Genomic DNA, 23,565 nt, shown 5'->3' with positions numbered 1-23,565 from the left:
GAAAAGGAGGTTAGTGTGTTGGTGGAAGGACGGTCTGGTGACCCAGCGGTGAGTAAAGGTGAATCAGAAAAAGAAGAGCGAATATCATCAACCTTTTTTTCAAAGTGGGTAACAAAGTCACTTGGCAGAAGTGAGGAGGGGGGAGGGGCTTTTGGAGGGTCCAAGAGGGCGGAGAAGATGGAAAATTGTTTTTTCGGATTGGAATAGGAAGATTGGATCTTATCTTGAAAGAAAGTGCTTTTTGCCTGAGAGATCGAAGCAGAGAAAGAGGAGAGGAGAGCCTGATAGGTTAGGAGGTCGTCACGGTGTTTGGATTTCCACCGTTTCCGCTCTGCTGCCCTAAGGACGGTTCTATTAGCACGCAGTGCATCATTTAGCCAGGGAGCAGGAGGGGACTGACGAGCCTGCCGAGATGTGAGAGGACAGAGAGAGTCCAGAGTGGATGAGAGAGTAGAGAGGAGAAATTCTGCAGCAGAGTTTGAAGGCAGGAGTTGGAACGAGTCAGAGGAAGAGAGGGCTGAGAGCACCAACGAGGCAAAGATAGAGGGGGAGAGGGAACGAAGGTTACGGCGGACAAGTGCAGGATGAGAAGAGATTAGTTTGTTATGTTTGGAAAGGGGTAGAGAGAATGAAATGAAGAAGTGATCGGATGTGTGGAGCGGGTTTACAGAGAGGTTAGAAGTAGCGCAGTTCCTTGAGAATATGAGATCAAGGACATTGCCAGCTTTATGAGTCGGTGGGGACGGAGACAGTGAGAAAGCAAAGGCGGTTAACAGGGATGTTAGTTCGTCTATCTTCCCCGTCTGGAGGTTGAAGTCTCTGAGAAGTACAGCGGGAGGGCCAGTTTCAGGGATGTGTGAGAGGAGATTATCTAATTCCTCCAAGAAGTCCCCCAAGGCGCCTGGTGGACGGTAGAGAACAACAATGGTCAATTGTATAGGATGGGTTACTGTGACGGCATGGAATTCAAAGGTGGAAGGAGTGAAGTTAGGTAGCTTGAAGAGGGAAAAGCTCCATTTGGGAGAGAGCAGGAGACCAGTGCCACCTCCTCTGCCAGTTGGTCTGGGTGTATGGGAGAAGGAATATGCAGTGGAGAGAGCTGCTGGGGTGGATGTGTTGGATGGAGTAATCCAGGTCTCAGTGAGAGCAAGGAAATCCAGAGATTGCAGGGAGGCGTAGCCAGAGATGAAGTCAGCCTTAGGAACAGCTGACTGGCAATTCCACAGGCCACCTGAAACTAGATGTTGGATCTCAGTGGAGCATGTGGGATAGACGAGAGCAGGCCGGTTATATCGATTACGAGATACACGGGGCCAGTGATAATTGCGAGAACACACATGAACAGGAATGGAAACCGTACACCCCAGCGCGTGCACTACGCTCTGCATCAGCCAAACGACTCGTTGCGCCCTCGCTGCGAGGGGGACCCAAGTTCCCATCGGCGAAAACACGTGGGTTTGCTGTCCTGGCTACAAGATGGTGGAATGAGCTCCCCATTGACATCAGGACGGAAGATAGCTTGCACATCTTCCGGCGCAAACTGAAAACTCATCTCTTTCGACTCCACTTCGAGCGTTAGAACTATTAACGAAGCACTTTTATACTATTAAAGGACTGGCTTACCTAAAGCCAGTTGAGTAGCACTTGAAATGTTTGGCTCTATGAAACCTGATGTACTTATATGATTCTGTTTTCTTCAAGGTTGTGTCTTCCTGGTCGAATGTACTTATTGTAAGTCGCTTTGGATAAAAGCGTCAGCTAAATGCAATGTAATGTAATGTAAAATGGAGAAAATACACATGATTATAGCATGAGGGGTTAGAAAACTAAAGAAAAGAGAAATAAGACACCAGCTCAATCAGAGTAGGATTTGCCTCCCTCGTGACTCCCGTAGGACTCCAATGTCTTTGTCAGTCTTACTCCCGTAGGACTCCAATGTCTTTGTCAGTCTTAGCCTGTCTGACGCTTAAGCTGACGCTCCAGGAAAGAGCTACCTAAAATGGACGCCTGATTGCTGAGTTCTCACAGCTGTAGGGGCACGCCCCTCTAATTAGTTAACTATCTACAGCTGATGGGCGACAATAGACTGGCCCTGCCTATATTATAATGCAGGATTGAGAGCTGAGACCTGTGAAGCAGGTTTCGCCTGAGCAGATCTGAGATTTAAAATCTCTCAAAAGCGATTTAGCCGTTTTAGCTACAATAACTACAGAACAATTATACAGAGTCGAATAAATGAAACAGAGAAGTCTAATTAAACAATAATATAACTTACAGTGGTTGCTGCGTCAATAGGAAATATCGTAACCCGGTCAGATGTACACTGAGTTCATCAGATTTTAAATGCGGTATTTAAATGCTTTTTTAAATGAAAGATGACTGAGTCACGCGGTTGTACTTCACGCAATCAATAGACTGGCCCTGCCTATATTATAATGCAGGATTGAGAGCTGAGACCTGTGAAGCACGTTTCGCCTGAGCAGATCTGAGATTTAAAATCTCTCAAAAGCGATTTAGCCGTTTTAGCTACAATAACTACAGAACAATTATACAGAGTCGAATAAATGAAACAGAGAAGTCTAATTAAACAATAATATAACTTACAGTGGTTGCTGCGTCAATAGGAAATGTCGTAACCCGGTCAGATGTACACTGTCTTTACTGTGTTTCTTTAGTGTACTCTTCTGTCCTTTACTGTGTTTCTTTAGTGTACTCTTCTCTCTGAGTGTTTCGATGGTTTAAATCAGTCTCAGTGGGTCTCAAACATATTGGACACCATTAATAACATCCTGCCCACCAAGTTCTTACTCTAGTTTGGATGATCAGATAACATAAACACTGAATCCTCTTTAGGTCAGTTCACAGGAGAAACAGACTCTCACTTTGTTTCTGAAGGTCCAGGTTGATCCCTGAAGTCCATAAATCTGCCTATAGACTGGTCACTCTTCAGAGACAGACAGCTGGGGACTGGAGACTCTGCTCTCCGTCTGCAGAAACAGAAAATGTTTTACACACATCATTGGATTTTGAAAAGAGCAGCTGAATCCGATTAAAGATTTTTGGACTTGCTCTGAACTTTCTGTTTTTGAGTCATGCTTGTAGGTTTCAGTCTTTACAATTAATTTGTGAGGATCCATAGTTTTACATGTTTGTGTTTTATTCACTTAACTTAAAGTGGACCTATCATGCTATATTTGAAATATATATTGTAGGGCCATACCTATATAAAAAATGTCTGTGAAGTTTATTTTTCAAAATACCAAACAGATCATGCATTTTAGCCATGCCTCATTTTGCTCTATTTGCTCTTTTCCAGCCTTGTTTTTGCAAGGGCCGAATTTGTGACTTAGCTTTAATGCAAATGAGCTGCAGCTGAACACGCCCCCCTGCAGGAGAGGGGAGCGTGCTCTGAGATCAGCTGCTGGGCTCTCAGAAGAGGGGGAGGAAAAGAGAGGCTCCGTCCTCTGTGTTTTATTCTTATATTATTACATAGAGTCATTATTCATTTGTTTTAAAGGTCAATAAATAACAAAGAAGACCCTCTGACCGGCACTTTTCTAATTTTGTCCGGAAGATTTAAACTTTAACGGACATGTTGACCGGCGATAAAAAATCTAACTGAAACTCTGCCGCACGGTCCCCTCGTCCCTTGGAAGAGGCGGAGAGGTGGGTGTTTTTCATCTGCTTGTGGACTACTGGAGAGAATTACAGCAGCAGGAGCAAACGCTTGCCTCGGGGAGGGAGAAAAAGAGCCACAGCGGAGAATAAACAGAAGGGCAACCCATGACAACCATGCACTTTGTCTTCTTCGCTGCTTTTGTGGCAGACTACAGCGCCACTTACAGGCCTGGCATATGTACTACAATCTCTCCAGCGCTTTCGAGCGGTCTCGTGTGAATGGACACGTCTCGTTTGAACGGAAACTATTCCGGGCTGACGTCGGGTCGGATGGAATCTGTATCCGCTCGTTGTTGCCCCGTTTTTAAAAGATTTGGGTACGGAAGAAAAGAGAGAGGGTTGTATTTTCTGACACTTGGTGAGTTTCGTGGAACAGTGTACTCTTTTGTCCTTTACTGTGTGTCTTTAGTGTACTCTTCTGTTCTTTACTGTGTGTCTTTAGTGTACTCTTCTGTCCTTTACTGTGTTTCTTTAGAGTACTCTTCTGTCCTTTACTGTGTTTCTTTAGAGTACTCTTCTGTCTTTACTGTGTTTCTTTAGAGTACTCTTCTATCTTTACTGTGTTTCTTTAGTGTACTCTTCTGTCTTTACTGTGTTTCTTTAGAGTACTCTTCTGTCCTTTACTGTGTTTCTTTAGTGTACTCTTCTGTCTTTACTGTGTTTCTTTAGTGTACTCTTCTGTCTTTACTGTGTTTCTTTAGTGTACTCTTCAGTCTTTACTGTGTTTCTTTAGTGTACTCTTCTGTCTTTACTGTGTTTCTTTAGAGTACTCTTCTGTCTTTACTGTGTTTCTTTAGTGTACTCTTCTCTCTGAGTGTTTCGATGGTTTAAATCAGTCTCAGTGGGTCTCAAACATATTGGACACCATTAACAACACCCTGCCCACCAAGTTCTTACTCTAGTTTGGATGATCAGATAACATAAACACTGAATCCTCTTCAGGTCAGTTCACAGGAGAAACAGACTCTCACTTTGTTTCTGAAGGTCCAGGTTGATCCCTGAAGTCCATAAATCTGTCTATAGACTGGTCACTCTTCAGAGACAGGCAGCTGGGGACTGGAGACTCTGCTCTCCGTCTGCAGAAACAGAAAATGTTTAACACACATCATTGGATTTTGAAAAGAGCAGCTGAATCCGATTAAAGATTTTTGGACTTGCTCTGAACTTTCTGTTTTTGAGTCATGCTTGTAGGTTTCAGTCTTTACAATTCATTTGTGAGGATCAATAGTTTTACATGTTTGTGTTTTATTCACTTAACTTAAAGTGGACCTATCATGCTATATTTGAAACATATATTGTAGGGCCATACCTATATAAAAAATGTCTGTGAAGTTTTTTTTTCAAAATACCAAACAGATCATGCATTTTAGCCATGCCTCATTTCGCTCTATTTGCTCTTTTCCAGCCTTGTTTTTGCAAGGGCCGAATTTGTGACTTAGCTTTAATGCAAATGAGCTGCAGCTGACCACGCCCCCCTGCAGGAGAGGGGAGCGTGCTCTGAGATCAGCTGCTGGGCTCTCAGAAGAGGGGGAGGAAAAGAGAGGCTCCGTCCTCTGTGTTTTATTCTTATATTATTACATAGTCATTATTCATTTGTTTTAAAGGTCAATAAATAACAAAGAAGACCCTCTGACCGGCACTTTTCTAATTTTGTCCGGAAGATTTAAACTTTAACGGACATGTTGACCGGCGATAAAAAATCTAACTGAAACTCTGCCGCACGGTCCCCTCGTCCCTTGGAAGAGGCGGAGAGGTGGGTGTTTTTCATCTGCTTGTGGACTACTGGAGAGAATTACAGCAGCAGGAGCAAACGCTTGCCTCGGGGAGGGAGAAAAAGAGCCACAGCGGAGAATAAACAGAAGGGCACCCATGACAACCATGCACTTTGTCTTCTTCGCTGCTTTTGTGGCAGACTACAGCGCCACTTACAGGCCTGGCATATGTACTACAATCTCTCCAGCGCTTTCGAGCGGTCTCGTGTGAATGGACACGTCTCGTTTGAACGGAAACTATTCCGGGCTGACGTCGGGTCGGATGGAATCTGTATCCGCTCGTTGTTGCCCCCGTTTTTAAAAGATTTGGGTACGGAAGAAAAGAGAGAGGGTTGTATTTTCTGACACTTGGTGAGTTTCGTGGAACAGTGTACTCTTTTGTCCTTTACTGTGTGTCTTTAGTGTACTCTTCTGTTCTTTACTGTGTGTCTTTAGTGTACTCTTCTGTCCTTTACTGTGTTTCTTTAGAGTACTCTTCTGTCCTTTACTGTGTTTCTTTAGAGTACTCTTCTGTCTTTACTGTGTTTCTTTAGAGTACTCTTCTATCTTTACTGTGTTTCTTTAGTGTACTCTTCTGTCTTTACTGTGTTTCTTTAGAGTACTCTTCTGTCCTTTACTGTGTTTCTTTAGTGTACTCTTCTGTCTTTACTGTGTTTCTTTAGTGTACTCTTCTGTCTTTACTGTGTTTCTTTAGTGTACTCTTCAGTCTTTACTGTGTTTCTTTAGTGTACTCTTCTGTCTTTACTGTGTTTCTTTAGAGTACTCTTCTGTCTTTACTGTGTTTCTTTAGTGTACTCTTCTCTCTGAGTGTTTCGATGGTTTAAATCAGTCTCAGTGGGTCTCAAACATATTGGACACCATTAACAACACCCTGCCCACCAAGTTCTTACTCTAGTTTGGATGATCAGATAACATAAACACTGAATCCTCTTCAGGTCAGTTCACAGGAGAAACAGACTCTCACTTTGTTTCTGAAGGTCCAGGTTGATCCCTGAAGTCCATAAATCTGTCTATAGACTGGTCACCTCTTCAGAGACAGGCAGCTGGGGACTGGAGACTCTGCTCTCCGTCTGCAGAAACAGAAAATGTTTAACACACATCATTGGATTTTGAAAAGAGCAGCTGAATCCGATTAAAGATTTTTGGACTTGCTCTGAACTTTCTGTTTTTGAGTCATGCTTGTAGGTTTCAGTCTTTACAATTCATTTGTGAGGATCAATAGTTTTACATGTTTGTGTTTTATTCACTTAACTTAAAGTGGACCTATCATGCTATATTTGAAACATATATTGTAGGGCCATACCTATATAAAAATGTCTGTGAAGTTTTTTTTTCAAAATACCAAACAGATCATGCATTTTAGCCATGCCTCATTTCGCTCTATTTGCTCTTTTCCAGCCTTGTTTTTGCAAGGGCCGAATTTGTGACTTAGCTTTAATGCAAATGAGCTGCAGCTGACCACGCCCCCCTGCAGGAGAGGGGAGCGTGCTCTGAGATCAGCTGCTGGGCTCTCAGAAGAGGGGGAGGAAAAGAGAGGCTCCGTCCTCTGTGTTTTATTCTTATATTATTACATAGTCATTATTCATTTGTTTTAAAGGTCAATAAATAACAAAGAAGACCCTCTGACCGGCACTTTTCTAATTTTGTCCGGAAGATTTAAACTTTAACGGACATGTTTGACCGGCGATAAAAAATCTAACTGAAACTCTGCCGCACGGTCCCCTCGTCCCTTGGAAGAGGCGGAGAGGTGGGTGTTTTTCATCTGCTTGTGGACTACTGGAGAGAATTACAGCAGCAGGAGCAAACGCTTGCCTCGGGGAGGGAGAAAAAGAGCCACAGCGGAGAATAAACAGAAGGGCACCCATGGCAACCATGCACTTTGTCTTCTTCGCTGCTTTTGTGGCAGACTACAGCGCCACTTACAGGCCTGGCATATGTACTACAATCTCTCCAGCGCTTTCGAGCGGTCTCGTGTGAATGGACACGTCTCGTTTGAACGGAAACTATTCCGGGCTGACGTCGGGTCGGATGGAATCTGTATCCGCTCGTTGTTGCCCCGTTTTTAAAAGATTTGGGTACGGAAGAAAAGAGAGAGGGTTGTATTTTCTGACACTTGGTGAGTTTCGTGGAACAGTGTACTCTTTTGTCCTTTACTGTGTGTCTTTAGTGTACTCTTCTGTCCTTTACTGTGTGTCTTTAGTGTACTCTTCTGTCCTTTACTGTGTTTCTTTAGAGTACTCTTCTGTCCTTTACTGTGTTTCTTTAGAGTACTCTTCTGTCTTTACTGTGTTTCTTTAGAGTACTCTTCTGTCTTTACTGTGTTTCTTTAGTGTACTCTTCTGTCTTTACTGTGTTTCTTTAGTGTACTCTTCCGTCTTTACTGTGTTTCTTTAGTGTACTCTTCTGTCTTTACTGTGTTTCTTTAGTGTACTCTTCAGTCTTTACTGTGTTTCTTTAGTGTACTCTTCTGTCTTTACTGTGTTTCTTTAGAGTACTCTTCTGTCTTTACTGTGTTTCTTTAGAGTACTCTTCTCTCTGAGTGTTTCGATGGTTTAAATCAGTCTCAGTGGGTCTCAAACATATTGGACACCATTAACAACACCCTGCCCACCAAGTTCTTACTCTAGTTTGGATGATCAGATAACATAAACACTGAATCCTCTTCAGGTCAGTTCACAGGAGAAACAGACTCTCACTTTGTTTCTGAGGGTCCAGGTTGATCCCTGAAGTCCATAAATCTGTCTATAGACTGGTCACTCTTCAGAGACAGACAGCTGGGGACTGGAGACTCTGCTCTCCGTCTGCAGAAACAGAAAATGTTTAACACACATCATTGGTTTTTGAAAAGAGCAGCTGAATCCGATTAAAGATTTTTGGACTTGCTCTGAACTTTCTGTTTTTGAGTCATGCTTGTAGGTTTCAGTCTTTACAATTCATTTGTGAGGATCAATAGTTTTACATGTTTGTGTTTTATTCACTTAACTTAAAGTGGACCTATCATGCTATATTTGAAACATATATTGTAGGGCCATACCTATATAAAAAATGTCTGTGAAGTTTTTTTTTTCAAAATACCAAACAGATCATGCATTTTAGCCATGCCTCATTTAGCTCTATTTGCTCTTTTCCAGCCTTGTTTTTGCAAGGGCCGAATTTGTGACTTAGCTTTAATGCAAATGAGCTGCAGCTGACCACGCCCCCCTGCAGGAGAGGGGAGCGTGCTCTGAGATCAGCTGCTGGGCTCTCAGAAGAGGGGGAGGAAAAGAGAGGCTCCGTCCTCGGTGTTTTATTCTTATATTATTACATTGAGTCATTATTCATTTGTTTTAAAGGTCAATAAATAACAAAGAAGACCCTCTGACCGGCACTTTTCTAATTTTGTCCGGAAGATTTAAACTTTAACGGACATGTTGACCGGCGATAAAAAATCTAACTGAAACTCTGCCGCACGGTCCCCTCGTCCCTTGGAAGAGGCGGAGAGGTGGGTGTTTTTAATCTGCTTGTGGACTACTGGAGAGAATTACAGCAGCAGGAGCAAACGCTTGCCTCTGGGAGGGAGAAAAAGAGCCACAGCGGAGAATAAACAGAAGGGCACCCATGACAACCATGCACTTCGTCTTCTTCGCTGCTTTTGTGGCAGACTACAGCGCCACTTAAAGGCCTGGCATATGTATTCAGAATTCTTATCAGAATTCTCTGAGTTTTATCAACTTTGATTCTTAAAACAGATAAAGTAATTATCGTAGGTGACTTTAATATTCATGTTGACGATGATAAAAATAGCCTTACTGTTGCATTTAACTCTATATTAGATTCTGTTGGTTTATGTCAGAGTGTAAATAAACCAACCCACTGCTATAATCACACTCTCGACCTTGTTCTGACTTATGTTATTGAAATTGAGCAACTATTAGTCGAACCGCATAATCCTGCTTTATCCGACCATTTCTTAGTAACTTTTGAAGTACTGTTACGAGACTACAAAGCATTAGTCAAAAGCTCCTGCAGCAGAAACCTATCTGTTAGTGCTATAGCCAAATTTAAGGAAGAGATTCCACCAATACTTAACTCGATAGCATGTCTGCATGTAAGGGAGGAAACTTATACAAAATGTACACCACCCCAAATTGATCATGTTGTTGATAGTGCTACAGATGCGCTGCGAATCAAATTAGACTCTGTTGCTCCTTTGAAAAAGAAGAAAATAAAACAACATAGATTAGCTCCATGGCATAATGCCGAAACCCGCAAAATAAAGCAAAAGTCGAGACAACTTGAAAGGATATGGCGTTCCACTAAACTTGAAGAATCTCGTTTAATTTAGCATATTACTCTCAATGAATATAAGAAAGCACTGCGTAAAGCGAGAGCAGCCTACTACTCTTCATTAATAGATGAGAATAAGAATAATGCAAGATTTCTTTTCAGCACTGTAGCCAGGCTGACAGAAAGCCACAGCTCGATTGAGCCTTCTATTCCCATAGCACTCAGTAGTAATGATTTTATGTGCTTTTTTAACGATAAAATTGTTACTCTTAGAAACAAAATTAATGACCTCTTGCCTTTGACCAGTATAGTGTTATCAACAGCTCCCGGAAACGTAAGTTCTAATATCACACTAGATAGTAAATTAGAATGCTTTTCAGCCATAAACCTTGAACAATTAAATTCAATGATTCTCTCTTCTAAACCAACAACGTGCATGTTAGACCCAATTCCAACTAAGCTGTTGAAGGAAGTTTTTCCATTAATTAGCACTTATTTATAAAATATTATGAATATGTCTTTATTATCAGGCTATGTTCCACAATCATTCAAAGTAGCAGTGATAAAACCGCTTCTTAAAAAGCACAACCTCGATCCAGAGGTTTTAGCCAACTATAGACCTATTTCTAATCTTCCGTTCCTCTCAAAAATTCTTGAGAAAGCGGTCGCAAAACAGTTGTGTGATTACTTAAAAAACAATGATTTATTTGAAGATTTTCAGTCTGGCTTTAGAACACATCATAGCACAGAGACAGCTCTGGTGAAAGTCACAAATGACATTCTAATAGCCTCTGACAAGGGACGTGTCTCTATTCTTGTTTTGCTCGATCTCAGTGCTGCATTTGATACTATCGACCATGATATCCTATTGCAAAGACTAGAGCACTTAGTTGGCATACAGGGAACTGCTTTAGGCTGGTTTAGGTCCTATCTATCTGAACGCTCTCAGTTTGTACGTGTCAATGATGAATCTTCCACGCAAACCAAAGTTAGCCATGGAGTGCCACAGGGCTCAGTGCTCGGACCTATTTTGTTCACATTATATATGCTTCCGTTAGGCAATATTATAAGGAATCATTCTGTACATTTTCATTGTTATGCGGATGATACTCAACTATATTTATCAATCAAGCCTGATGAAATTAATCATCTAAATAAAATTCAAGACTGCCTTAAGGACTTAAAAACGTGGATGACCTTAAACTTTTTGATGTTAAACATGACCAAAACTGAAGTTATTGTACTTGGCCCGAAGAATCTACGAAACAAATTATCTAAGGATATACTAACTATGGATGGCATTAATTTGACCTCCAGTGAGACTGTAAGGAATCTTGGTGTTATATTTGATCAGGATTTATCCTTTAATGCCCACATAAAATCAATTTCAAGGACCGCCTACTTCCATCTACGTAACATTGCAAAAATCAGGCATATCTTGCCTCAAAACGATGCAGAGAAACTAGTCCATGCATTTGTTACTTCAAGGCTGGATTATTGTAACTCTTTATTATCAGGGTGTACCAAGAAGTCAGTCAAGTCGCTTCAGCTGATTCAAAATGCTGCAGCTCGTGTACTAACCAGAGTTAGGAAAAGGGACCACATTACTCCTGTTCTGACTGCCTTACACTGGCTCCCTATAGAACACAGGATAGAATTTAAAATTCTTCTTCTCGCCTACAAAGCCCTTAATGGGCAGGCGCCATCTTACCTTAAAGAACTCATTATACCCTACTGTCCTACTAGGGCATTGCGTTCCAAGAATGCAGGGTTGTTGGTTGTTCCTAGAGTCTCTAAAAGTACAATGGGAGCCAGAGCCTTTTCTTATCAAGCTCCACATTTGTGGAATCAGCTTCCAGTTTGTGTTCGGGCGGCAGACACCCTATCCGTTTTTAAGAGTGCGCTTAAGACCTTCCTTTTTGATAAAGCTTATAGTCAGGGCTGATTAGATTCAGCCCCTAGTTTTGCTGATATAGGCTTAGTTTGTCGGGGGACATCTTACTTCTTCCTTCTCTCTGTCTATACCTGTGTACTCTCATGTTCCGATTAACCCAGCTTCCCCAAATGTCTTTCTTTTTGGTGTCTATAAACGCCGGGATCCGGAGTCATGGATGATCCTGCGGTCCTGTGTCCTGGATCGCGAGCCCTGGATCTTGAGTCGTGGCTGTGGTCCTGGATCATAGGTCCTGGATGGATATCCTCGTGGATTCATCTTCCTATTATACACACATGCATTTCCAAACATTTGGACTACCTATGTTGCAAATGTATTATCTTTTCAATTTACACACGGCATCTATTGCACGTCTGTCTGTCCTGGGAGAGGGATCCCTCCTCTGTTGCTCTCCCTGAGGTTTCTCCCATTTTTCCCTTTAAACTGTGGGTTTTCTTCGGAAGTTTTTCCTTGTACGATGTGAGGGTCTAAGGACAGAGGGTGTCGTATTGTCATACTGATATTTTGTACAAACGGTAAAGTCCACTGAGACAAATGTAACATTTGTGATATTGGGCTATATAAATAAACATTGATTGATTGATTGATGTACTACAATCTCTCCAGCGCTTTCGAGCGGTCTCGTGTGAATGGACACGTCTCGTGTGAATGGAAACTATTCCGGGCTGACGTCGGGTCGGATGGAATCTGTATCCGCTCGTTGTTGCCCCGTTTTTAAAAGATTTGGGTACGGAAGAAAAGAGAGAGGGTTGTATTTTCTGACACTTGGTGAGTTCCCTGGAACAGTGTACTCTTCTGTCCTTTACTGTGTTTCTTTAGTGTACTCTTCTGTACTTTACTGTGTTTCTTTAGTGTACTCTTCTGTACTTTACTGTGTTTCTTTAGTGTACTCTTCTGTACTTTACTGTGTTTCTTTAGTGTACTCTTCTCTCTGCGTGTTTAGATGGTTTACATCAGTCTCAGTGGGTCTCAAACATATTGGACACCATTAACAACATCATGCCCTCCAAGTTCTTACTCTAGTTTGGATGATCAGATAACATAAACACTGAATCCTCTTCAGGTCAGTTCACAGGAGAAACAGACTCTCACTTTGTTTCTGAGGGTCCAGGTTGATCCCTGAAGTCAATACATCTGTCTATAGACTGGTCACTCTTCAGAGACAGACAGCTGGGGACTGGAGACTCTGCTCTCCGTCTGCAGAAACAGAAAATGTTTTACACACATCATTGGATTTTGAAAAGAGCAGCTGAACCTGATTAAAGATTTTTGGACTTGCTCTGAACTTTCTGTTTTTGAGTCATGCTTGTAGTTTTCAGTCTTTCATTTGTGAGGATCAATAGTTTTACATGTTTGTGTTTTATTCACTTAACTTAAAGTGGACCTATCATGCTATATTTTAAACATATATTGTAGGGCCATACCTATATAAAAAATGTCTGTGAAGTTTTTTTTTCCAAAATACCAAACAGATCATGCATTTTAGCCATGCCTCATTTCGCTCTATTTGCTCTTTTCCAGCCTTGTTTTTGCAAGGGCCGAATCTGTGACTTAGCTTTAATGCAAATGAGCTGCAGCTGACCACGCCCCCCTGCAGGAGAGGGGAGCGTGCTCTGAGATCAGCTGCTGGGCTCTCAGAAGAGGGGGAGGAAAAGAGAGGCTCCGTCCTCTGTGTTTTATTCTTATATTATTACCTAGAGTCATTATTCATTTGTTTTAAAGGTCAATAAATAACAAAGAAGACCCTCTGACCGGAACTTTTCTAATTTTGTCTGGAAGATTTAAACTTTAACGGACATGTTGACCGGCGATAAAAAATCTAACTGAAACTCTGCCGCACGGTCCCCTCGTCCCTTGGAAGAGGCGGAGAGGTGGGTGTTTGTCATCTGCTGGTGGACTACTGGAGAGAATTACAGCAGCAGGAGCAAACGCTTGCCTCGGGGAGGGAGAAAAAGAGCCACAGCGGAGAATAAACAGAAGGGCACCCATGAAAACCATGCACTTCGTCTTCTTCGCTGCTTTTGTAGCAGACTACAGCGCCATTTACAGGCCTGGCATATGTACTACAATCTCTCCAGCGCTTTCGAGCGGTCTCGTGTGAATGGACACGTCTCGTGTGAATGGAAACTATTCCGGGCTGACGTCGGGTCGGATGGAATCTGTATCCGCTCGTTGTTGCCCCGTTTTTAAAAGATTTGGGTACGGAAGAAAAGAGAGAGGGTTGTATTTTCTGACACTTGGTGAGTTTCGTGGAACAGTGTACTCTTTTGTCCTTTACTGTGTGTCTTTAGTGTACTCTTCTGTCCTTTACTGTGTGTCTTTAGTGTACTCTTCTGTCCTTTACTGTGTTTCTTTAGAGTACTCTTCTGTCCTTTACTGTGTTTCTTTAGAGTACTCTTCTGTCTTTACTGTGTGTCTTTTGTGTACTCTTTGTCCTTTATTGTGTTTCTTTAGTGTACTCTTCTGTCCTTTACTGTGTGTCTTTAGTGTACTCTTCTGTACTTTACTGTGTGTCTTTAGTGTACTCTTCTCTCTGAGTGTTTAGATGGTTTACATCAGTCTTAGTGGGTCTCAAACATATTGGACACAATTAACAACATCCTGCCCACCAAGTTCTTACTCTAGTTTGGATGATCAGATAACATAAACACTGAATCCTCTTCAGGTCAGTTCACAGGAGAAACAGACTCTCACTTTGTTTCTGAAGGTCCAGGTTGATCCCGGAAGTCCATAAATCTGTCTATAGACTGGTCACTCTTCAGAGACAGGCAGCTGGGGACTGGAGACTCTGCTCTCCGTCTGCAGAAACAGAAAATGTTTTACACACATCATTGGATTTTGAAAAGAGCAACTGAACCTGATTAAAGATTTTTGGACTTGCTCTGAACTTTCTGTTTTTGAGTCATGCTTGTAGGTTTCAGTCTTTCATTTGTGAGGATCAATAGTTTTACATGTTTGTGTTTTATTCACTTAACTTAAAGTGGACCTATCATGCTATATTTGAAACATATATTGTAGGGCCATACCTATATAAAAAATGTCTGTGAAGTTTTTTTTTCCAAAATACCAAACAGATCATGCATTTTAGCCATGCCTCATTTCGCTCTATTTGCTCTTTTCCAGCCTTGTTTTTGCAAGGGCCGAATCTGTGACTTAGCTTTAATGCAAATGAGCTGCAGCTGACCACGCCCCCCTGCAGGAGAGGGGAGCGTGCTCTGAGATCAGCTGCTGGGCTCTCAGAAGAGGGGGAGGAAAGAGAGGCTCCGTCCTCCGTGTATTATTCTTATATTATTACATAGAGTCATTATTCATTTGTTTTAAAGCTCAATAAATAACAAAGAAGACCCTCTGACCGGAACTTTTCTAATTTTGTCCGGAAGATTTAATCTTTAACGGACATGTTGCCTGGCGATAAAAGATCTAACTGAAACTCTGCCGCACGGTCCCCTCGTCCCTTGGAAGAGGCGGAGAGGTGGGTGTTTTTCATCTGCTGGTGGACTACTGGAGAGAATTACAGCAGCAGGAGCAAACGCTTGCCTCGGGGAGGGAGAAAAAGAGCCACAGCGGAGAATAAACAGAAGGGCAACCATGGCAACCATGCACTTCGTCTTCTTCGCTGCTTTTGTGGCAGACTACAGCGCCATTTACAGGCCTGGCATATGTACTACAATCTCTCCAGCGCTTTCGAGCGGTCTCGTGTGAATGGACACGTCTCGTTTGAACGGAAACTATTCCGGGCTGACGTCGGGTCGGATGGAATCTGTATCCGCTCGTTGTTGCCCCGTTTTTAAAAGATTTGGGTACGGAAGAAAAGAGAGTGGGTTGTATTTTCTGACACTTGGTGAGTTCCCTGGAACAGTGTACTCTTTTGTCCTTTACTGTGTATCTTTAGTATACTCTTCTGTACTTTACTGTGTGTTTTTAGTGTACTCTTCAGCCCTTTACTGTGTTTATTTACTCTACTCTTCTGTACTTTACTGTGTTTCTATAGTGTACTCTTCTCTCTGAGTGTTTAGATAGTTTACATCAGTCTCAGTGGGTCTCAAACGTATTGGACACCATTAACAACACCCTGCCCACCAAGTTCTTAATCTAGTTTGGATGATCAGATAACATAAACACTGAATCCTCTTCAGGTCAGGTCACAGGAGAAACAGACTCTCACTTTGTTTCTGAGGGTCCAGGTTGATCCCTGAAGTCCATAAATCTGTCTATAGACTGGTCACTCTTCAGAGACAGGCAGCTGGGGACTGGAGACTCTGCTCTCCGTCTGCAGAAACAGAAAATGTTTTACACACATCACTGGATTTTGAAAAGAGCAGCTGAACCTGATTAAAGATTTTTGGACTTGCTCTGAACTTTAAGTTTTTGAGTCATGCTTGTAGTTTTCAGTCTTTCATTTGTGAGGATCAATAGTTTTACATGTTTGTGTTTTATTCACTTAACTTAAAGTGGACCTATCATGCTATATTTGAAATATATATTGTAGGGCCGTACCTATATAAAAAATGTCTGTGAAGTTTTTTTTCAAAATACCAAACAGATCATGCATTTTAGCCATGCCTCATTTCGCTCTATTTGCTCTTTTCCAGCCTTGTTTTTGCAAGGGCCGAATCTGTGACTTAGCTTTAATGCAAATGAGCTGCAGCTGACCACGCCCCCCTGCAGGAGAGGGGAGCGTGCTCTGAGATCAGCTGCTGGGCTCTCAGAAGAGGGGGAGGAAAAGAGAGGCTCCGTCCTCTGTGTATTATTCTTATATTATTACATAGAGTCATTATTCATTTGTTTTAAAGGTCAATAAATAACAAAGAAGACCCTCTGACCGGCACTTTTCTAATTTTGTCAGGAAGATTTAAACTTTAACGGACATGTCGACCGGCGATAAAAAATCTAACTGAAACTCTGCCGCACGGTCTCCTCGTCCCTTGGAAGAGGCGGAGAGGTGGGTGTTTGTCATCTGCTGGTGGACTACTGGAGAGAATTACAGCAGCAGGAGCAAACGCTTGCCTCGGGGAGGGAGAAAAAGAGCCACAGCGGAGAATAAACAGAAGGGCACCCATGAAAACCATGCACTTCGTCTTCTTCGCTGCTTTTGTGGCAGACTACAGCGCCATTTACAGGCCCTGGCATATGTACTACAATCTCTCCAGCGCTTTCGAGCGGTCTCGTGTGAATGGACACGTCTCGTTTGAACGGAAACTATTCCGGGCTGACGTCGGGTCGGATGGAATCTGTATCCGCTCGTTGTTGCCCCGTTTTTAAAAGATTTGGGTACGGAAGAAAAGAGAGTGGGTTGTATTTTCTGACACTTGGTGAGTTCCCTGGAACAGTGTACTCTTTGTCCTTTACTGTGTATCTTTAGTATACTCTTCTGTACTTTACTGTGTGTTTTTAGTGTACTCTTCAGCCCTTTACTGTGTTTATTTACTCTACTCTTCTGTACTTTACTGTGTTTCTATAGTGTACTCTTCTCTCTGAGTGTTTAGATAGTTTACATCAGTCTCAGTGGGTCTCAAACGTATTGGACACCATTAACAACACCCTGCCCACCAAGTTCTTAATCTAGTTTGGATGATCAGATAACATAAACACTGAATCCTCTTCAGGTCAGGTCACAGGAGAAACAGACTCTCACTTTGTTTCTGAGGGTCCAGGTTGATCCCTGAAGTCCATAAATCTGTCTATAGACTGGTCACTCTTCAGAGACAGGCAGCTGGGGACTGGAGACTCTGCTCTCCGTCTGCAGAAACAGAAAATGTTTTACACACATCACTGGATTTTGAAAAGAGCAGCTGAACCTGATTAAAGATTTTTGGACTTGCTCTGAACTTTAAGTTTTTGAGTCATGCTTGTAGTTTTCAGTCTTTCATTTGTGAGGATCAATAGTTTTACATGTTTGTGTTTTATTCACTTAACTTAAAGTGGACCTATCATGCTATATTTGAAATATATATTGTAGGGCCGTACCTATATAAAAAATGTCTGTGAAGTTTTTTTTTCAAAATACCAAACAGATCATGCATTTTAGCCATGCCTCATTTCGCTCTATTTGCTCTTTTCCAGCCTTGTTTTTGCAAGGGCCGAATCTGTGACTTAGCTTTAATGCAAATGAGCTGCAGCTGACCACGCCCCCCTGCAGGAGAGGGGAGCGTGCTCTGAGATCAGCTGCTGGGCTCTCAGAAGAGGGGGAGGAAAAGAGAGGCTCCGTCCTCTGTGTATTATTCTTATATTATTACATAGAGTCATTATTCATTTGTTTTTAAAGGTCAATAAATAACAAAGAAGACCCTCTGACCGGCACTTTTCTAATTTTGTCAGGAAGATTTAAACTTTAACGGACATGTCGACCGGCGATAAAAAATCTAACTGAAACTCTGCCGCACGGTCCCCTCGTCCCTTGGAAGAGGCGGAGAAGAGGTGGGTGTTTTTCATCTGCTTGTGGACTACTGGAGAGAATTACAGCAGCAGGAGCAAAACGCTTGCCTCGGGGAGGGAGAAAAAGAGCCACAGCGGAGAATAAACAGAAGGGCACCCATGAAAACCATGCACTTCGTCTTCTTCGCTGCTTTTGTAGCAGACTACAGCGCCATTTACAGGCCTGGCATATGTACTACAATCTCTCCAGCGCTTTCGAGCGGTCTCGTGTGAATGGAGACGTCTTGTGTGAATGGAAACTATTCCGGGCTGACGTCGGGTCGGATGGAATCTGTATCCGCTCGTTGTTGCCCCGTTTTTAAAAGATTTGGGTACGGAAGAAAAGAGAGTGGGTTGTATTTTCTGACACTTGGTGAGTTCCCTGGAACAGTGTACTCTTCTGTACTTTACTGTGTGTCTTTAGTGTACTCTTCTGTACTTTACTGTGTGTCTTTAGTGTACTCTTCTGTACTTTACTGTGTGTCTTTAGTGTACTCTTTGTCCTTTACTGTGTGTCTTTAGTGTACTCTTCTGTACTTTACTGTGTGTCTTTAGTGTACTCTTTGTCCTTTACTGTGTTTCTTTAGTGTACTCTTCTGTCCTTTACTGTGTGTCTTTAGTGTACTCTTTGTCCTTTATTGTGTTTCTTTAGTGTACTCTTCAGTCCTTTACTGTGTGTCTTTAGTGTACTCTTCTGTACTTTACTGTGTTTCTTTAGTGTACTCTTCTGTACTTTACTGTGTTTCTTTAGTGTATTCTTCTCTCTGAGTGTTTAGATGGTTTACATCAGTCTCAGTGGATCTCAAACGTATTGGACACCATTAACAACATCCTGCCCACCAAGTTCTTACTCTAGTTTGGATGATCAGATAACATAAACACTGAATCCTCTTCAGGTCAGTTCACAGGAGAAACAGACTCTCACTTTGTTTCTGAGGGTCCAGGTTGATCCCGGAAGTCCATAAATCTGTCTATAGACTGGTCACTCTTCAGAGACAGGCAGCTTGGGACTGGAGACTCTGCTCTCCGTCTGCAGAAACAGAAAATGTTTTACACACATCATTGGATTTTGAAAAGAGCAACTGAACCTGATTAAAGATTTTTGGACTTGCTCTGAACTTTCTGTTTTTGAGTCATGCTTGTAGTTTTCAGTCTTTCATTTGTGAGGATCAATAGTTTTACATGTTTGTGTTTTATTCACTTAACTTAAAGTGGACCTATCATGCTATATTTGAAATATATATTGTAGGGCCATACCTATATAAAAAATGTCTGTGAAGTTTTTTTTTCAAAATACCAAACAGATCATGCATTTTAGCCATGCCTCATTTCGCTCTATTTGCTCTTTTCCAGCCTTGTTTTTGCAAGGGCCGAATCTGTGACTTAGCTTTAATGCAAATGAGCTGCAGCTGACCACGCCCCCCTGCAGGAGAGGGGAGCGTGCTCTGAGATTAGCTGCTGGGCTCTCAGAAGAGGGGGAGGAAAAGAGAGGCTCCGTCCTCCGTGTTTTATTCTTATATTATTACATAGAGTCATTATTCATTTGTTTTAAAGCTCAATAAATAACAAAGAAGACCCTCTGACCGGAACTTTTCTAATTTTGTCAGGAAGATTTAAACTTTAACGGACATGTTGACATGTTGTGAATGGACACGTCTCGTGTGAACGGAAACTATTCCGGGCTGACGTCGGGTCGGATGGAATCTGTATCCGCTCGTTGTTGCCCTGTTTTTAAAAGATTTGGGTACGGAAGAAAAGAGAGAGGGTTGTATTTTCTGACACTTGGTGAGTTCCCTGGAACAGTGTACTCTTTTGTCCTTTACTGTGTTTCTTTAGAGTACTCTTCTGTCTTTACTGTGTTTCTTTAGTGTACTCTTCTGTCTTTACTGTGTTTCTTTAGTGTACTCTTCTGTCTTTACTGTGTTTCTTTAGTGTACTCTTCTGTCTTTACTGTGTGTCTTTAGAGTACTCTTCTGTCTTTACTGTGTGTCTTTAGAGTACTCTTCTGTCTTTACTGTGTTTCTTTAGTGTACTTTACTGCGTTTCTTTAGTGTACTTTACTGCGTTTCTTTAGTGTACTTTACTGCGTTTCTTTAGTGTACTTTACTGCGTTTCTTTAGTGTACTTTACTGCATTTCTTTAGTGTACTCCCTTCACTCTTGTGCCAGGCTCAAACCACCATGCAAAACGTATCAAGAGAGTTCAGGTCAGTGTGAAGGAGAAACAGACTCTTACTTCCCGTCTGAGGGCTGTGGTAGATTACTGATTGCTGGAGGGTAAGTCAATAGACCCGTCACTCTTCAGAGACAGACAGCTGGAGACGGAAGATGTGTCCTCCTCCTCATCTTTTGAATCACTCATCTTCTCCAGTCTGACAGATACACCAGTAACACTGCAGACACACACACACACACACACACACACACACACACACACACACACACACACACACACACACACACACACACACACACACACACACACACACACACACACACACACACACACACACACACACACACAATTTGACATCATCATTTAATAAAAACATCATAATGACAAACTTTGATTTCAATACAACCCATAAGTCAGACTTCTCACAGGTTGCTCATGTAACTATCATAGGAGGCTGTGGCTCAGTGAGGTAGTGCGCTGAACTTCTGATTACTGCAGTCAGCATGACATGGGTTTTCCCAAATCCTGTCGCTTTGGATAAAATCAGAGAGGGCAAGAGTACACAGGATATCCATCATTTTTGCCCTTTGACGTTTATGACCAACCCTGACGTTTTGGAAGAATGTGCTTTTGAATAATTTTGGTGAATATTTAAAGTGTAAAATCTTCAATAAATATGGTATAATCTTCAATAACGATAACGTCACTATTATACAGTATATTTCTACCAAACTCACAACACACGTCTGACCACCAGGAGACTATTGATGTGTGTAGTGAGTTTGGTAGCACTCCACTGTATAATAGTAACGTTATTGAAGATTATACCATATTTATTGAAGATTTTACATTATAAATCTTCCCCAAAATTATTCCGAACCACATTCTTCCAAACTCTCTGCTGTAGTCTGACCACCAGGAGACTATTGATGTGTGTAGTGAGTTTGGTAGAAATATACTGTATAATAGTGAAGTGATTGAATATTATTGTATTTTCTTTTTTCGGAGAATGCACTTTGCAGACGGTCTATGAGCACTTGTTTCTTCTCCGGCTGCGGATAGAGACCAATGTAATGTGTCCAGCTCGGAGGACAGCGCATATTGACTTTTTTTTTAATCAAAATGTGATTGTAGTTCGTTGTCAACCTTACCACGGTAGCCTACTTGGGAGACGTAATTTGTGTCTGAATAACGTTTTGTTCATGAGTTATTGATCCGTGAAATCCGAATCTGCCAATATCGTTCTAACTTTACTCAACTGTCTGAGTTCTGGTGCCGACAGGAAAGAGATATTCCGGCTGTCTGTGATCTGGTGTTTGTCGTCACTTCACAAGCAGTGCGCGTTGCTGCTCGAAAGTTAAACTACTTTCAACAAAGGACGTTCACAGCAGTTGATTTGAGCACGCAAAAACGGAGCCGGAGCATCAGCACTACAGCCCTTTATCCCCCCCCCCCCCCCATACTTTGAAGGCCGGTCAGTGAAAATATTGTCGGTCCAGGAAATGAAAAAGTTAAATACATTTGAAAAAGTCACACTCAACTCTACGTTGCTGATTTTGTATCACGTCAGTAAAAATAGTTGTTTGTGACATAGGCCTACAGTATGACAGAGTAATAATAACGTATTAAAAACCCAGCAGAGACTGGTTTTAACCATAGGTTTTAACCAACACTCACCCTGTTGCTCCTCCTCTGTCGAAGTGTAAAATGGAGTCTGGTTTCATCCCTTTCGATGTCCCTCCTTATCTGCAGCTCCTCCCTCTGTTTATCAGCAGAGCTGGGAGAAACACTCAGGTCTTGTACTTGAGTAAAAGTAGAAGTACTCAGATCTTGTTCTTGAGTCAAAGTAGAAGTACTCAGGTCTTGTACTTATGTTTATGTTTATTAAGGATCCCCATTAGCTTTTGCTCTTGACAAAAACTACTCTTCATGGGGTTCGACACTTAAAACAATACAACAATAATACAACAATAATACAACAATAATACAACAACATTCAAGACATAGTTCCTGACATCATTAACAACATCACCAATATCATCAACAATTTCCAACATCATCAACAATCTCATCCACTTTCAATATCAATCTCAGCCAAGGATGAGTGCACAAGACACCCACCAGTACAAAGCATGAGATCAAATTAAATTACATTTAATTTAATTAGGGTTCACAGTTCACAAGGGTACATGGTCATTAGTAGATGGCCCTTCAATCTCTTCTTGAAAGAGGCTCTGGACTCTATTTCAGTAAGGTAGTTTAGCAATAAGTTCCATTCCTTTATAGCTCTATAAGACACAGAAGATTTCAGAAGATTTGTCCTGGGTTTAGGTGCCCGTAGATGGCCTGATGTAGCTTGTCTAGTCCTATGGTCATGCTCGTCTCTTGTGTAAACTATTTCATCATAAAAATACAGTGGTCTTTAGCTAAATTGGAATTTTTTTTAGAAAAGTGGTAACACAAGATTGCAGACTTTTCTCACCCGGAAGCCATGATAGGTTTGTATGCATAACTCCAATATGAGTGCGCTTCGAACAGTGGAGAGCTAGTCTGGCAGCCTTGTTTTGAGCTATTTGTAATTTCTGTATATGTGTTTTTGCTACTGATGACCATATGACCGGACAGTACTCAAGATGTGACAAAACCAGAGACTGAATGACTTGTTTCAAAGTGGTTGGTGTTACATACTTTGTACATTTTCTCGTCACAGCTATGCTCCTTCCCATTTTAGTTATGATACTGTACTTGAGTAAAAGTAGAAGTACTCAGATCTTGTTCTTGAGTAAAAGTAGAAGTACCAGAGTGTAGGAATACTCTGTTACAGTAAAAGTCCTGCATTCAAAATGTTCCTCAAGTAAAAGTAGAAAAGTATTATCATCAAAATAAAGTTATATATGATGTGTTTAATGATTGATCATTAAAGTGTTCTCAAAGCTGGTAAAGGTGCAGCTAGTTTGAATGACTGTGTATACTGCAGGGTAGCTTGTGAATTTACTCCAGGTGGAACTAAAGTCTGATTTAACACTTGATTATATTTCAAATCATTCATCCACATCTGTAAAGTAACTATATTAAATACTTGTAGTGGAGTAAAAGTACAAATGCAGGACTCTTACTTCTAACAGAGTATTCCTACACTCTGGTACTTCTACTTTTACTCAATTACAAGATCTGAGTACTTCTACTTTTACTCAAGTACAAGATCTGAGTACTTCTTCCACCTCTGATTGGTTGAAATAATCCTCCTTACAATTCCATGCTACGTCAGTTATTCTCATGTTTTATTTTGAAAAACTTCTCCCGGAA

The 23,565-nt window shown here is 41.6% G+C and overlaps 1 protein-coding gene across 25 annotated transcripts in view; it reads right to left on the bottom strand.

The window, feature by feature from the left end:
* Positions 1-21,948, bottom strand: part of LOC117554939 (NACHT, LRR and PYD domains-containing protein 3-like) — a 45,896-nt gene extending 23,948 nt beyond the window's left edge. For 7 of the 25 annotated variants that reach the window (XM_034229540.1, XM_034229548.1, XM_034229557.1 and 4 more), the window contains exons 1-9: positions 21,937-21,948; positions 19,010-19,114; positions 17,306-17,410; positions 15,836-15,940; positions 14,365-14,469; positions 12,763-12,867; positions 8,147-8,251; positions 4,650-4,754; positions 2,883-2,987 (exon numbers count right to left, since the gene is read on the bottom strand). In XM_034229540.1, coding sequence (XP_034085431.1) covers positions 2,883-2,987; positions 4,650-4,754; positions 8,147-8,251; positions 12,763-12,867; positions 14,365-14,469; positions 15,836-15,940; positions 17,306-17,410; positions 19,010-19,047 — 773 coding nt within the window. In that variant the 5' untranslated portion in view covers positions 19,048-19,114; positions 21,937-21,948. Of the gene's footprint in view, positions 1-2,882; positions 2,988-4,649; positions 4,755-6,340; positions 6,358-6,414; positions 6,521-8,146; positions 8,252-12,762; positions 12,868-14,364; positions 14,470-15,835; positions 15,941-17,305; positions 17,411-19,009; positions 19,115-21,936 lie in introns of those variants that run through there. The other 18 variants (XM_034229549.1, XM_034229552.1, XM_034229555.1 and 15 more) reach the window with 11 other exon arrangements.
* Between the last annotated feature and the right edge of the window lie 1,617 nt (positions 21,949-23,565).

Source organism: Gymnodraco acuticeps, unplaced genomic scaffold (assembly GCF_902827175.1).
Source record: "Gymnodraco acuticeps unplaced genomic scaffold, fGymAcu1.1, whole genome shotgun sequence".
Classification (NCBI taxonomy): Eukaryota; Metazoa; Chordata; class Actinopteri; order Perciformes; family Bathydraconidae; genus Gymnodraco; species Gymnodraco acuticeps.
The sequence above is the reverse complement of the archived record's forward strand: the minus strand, read 5'-3'. Positions and strand labels throughout refer to the sequence as shown.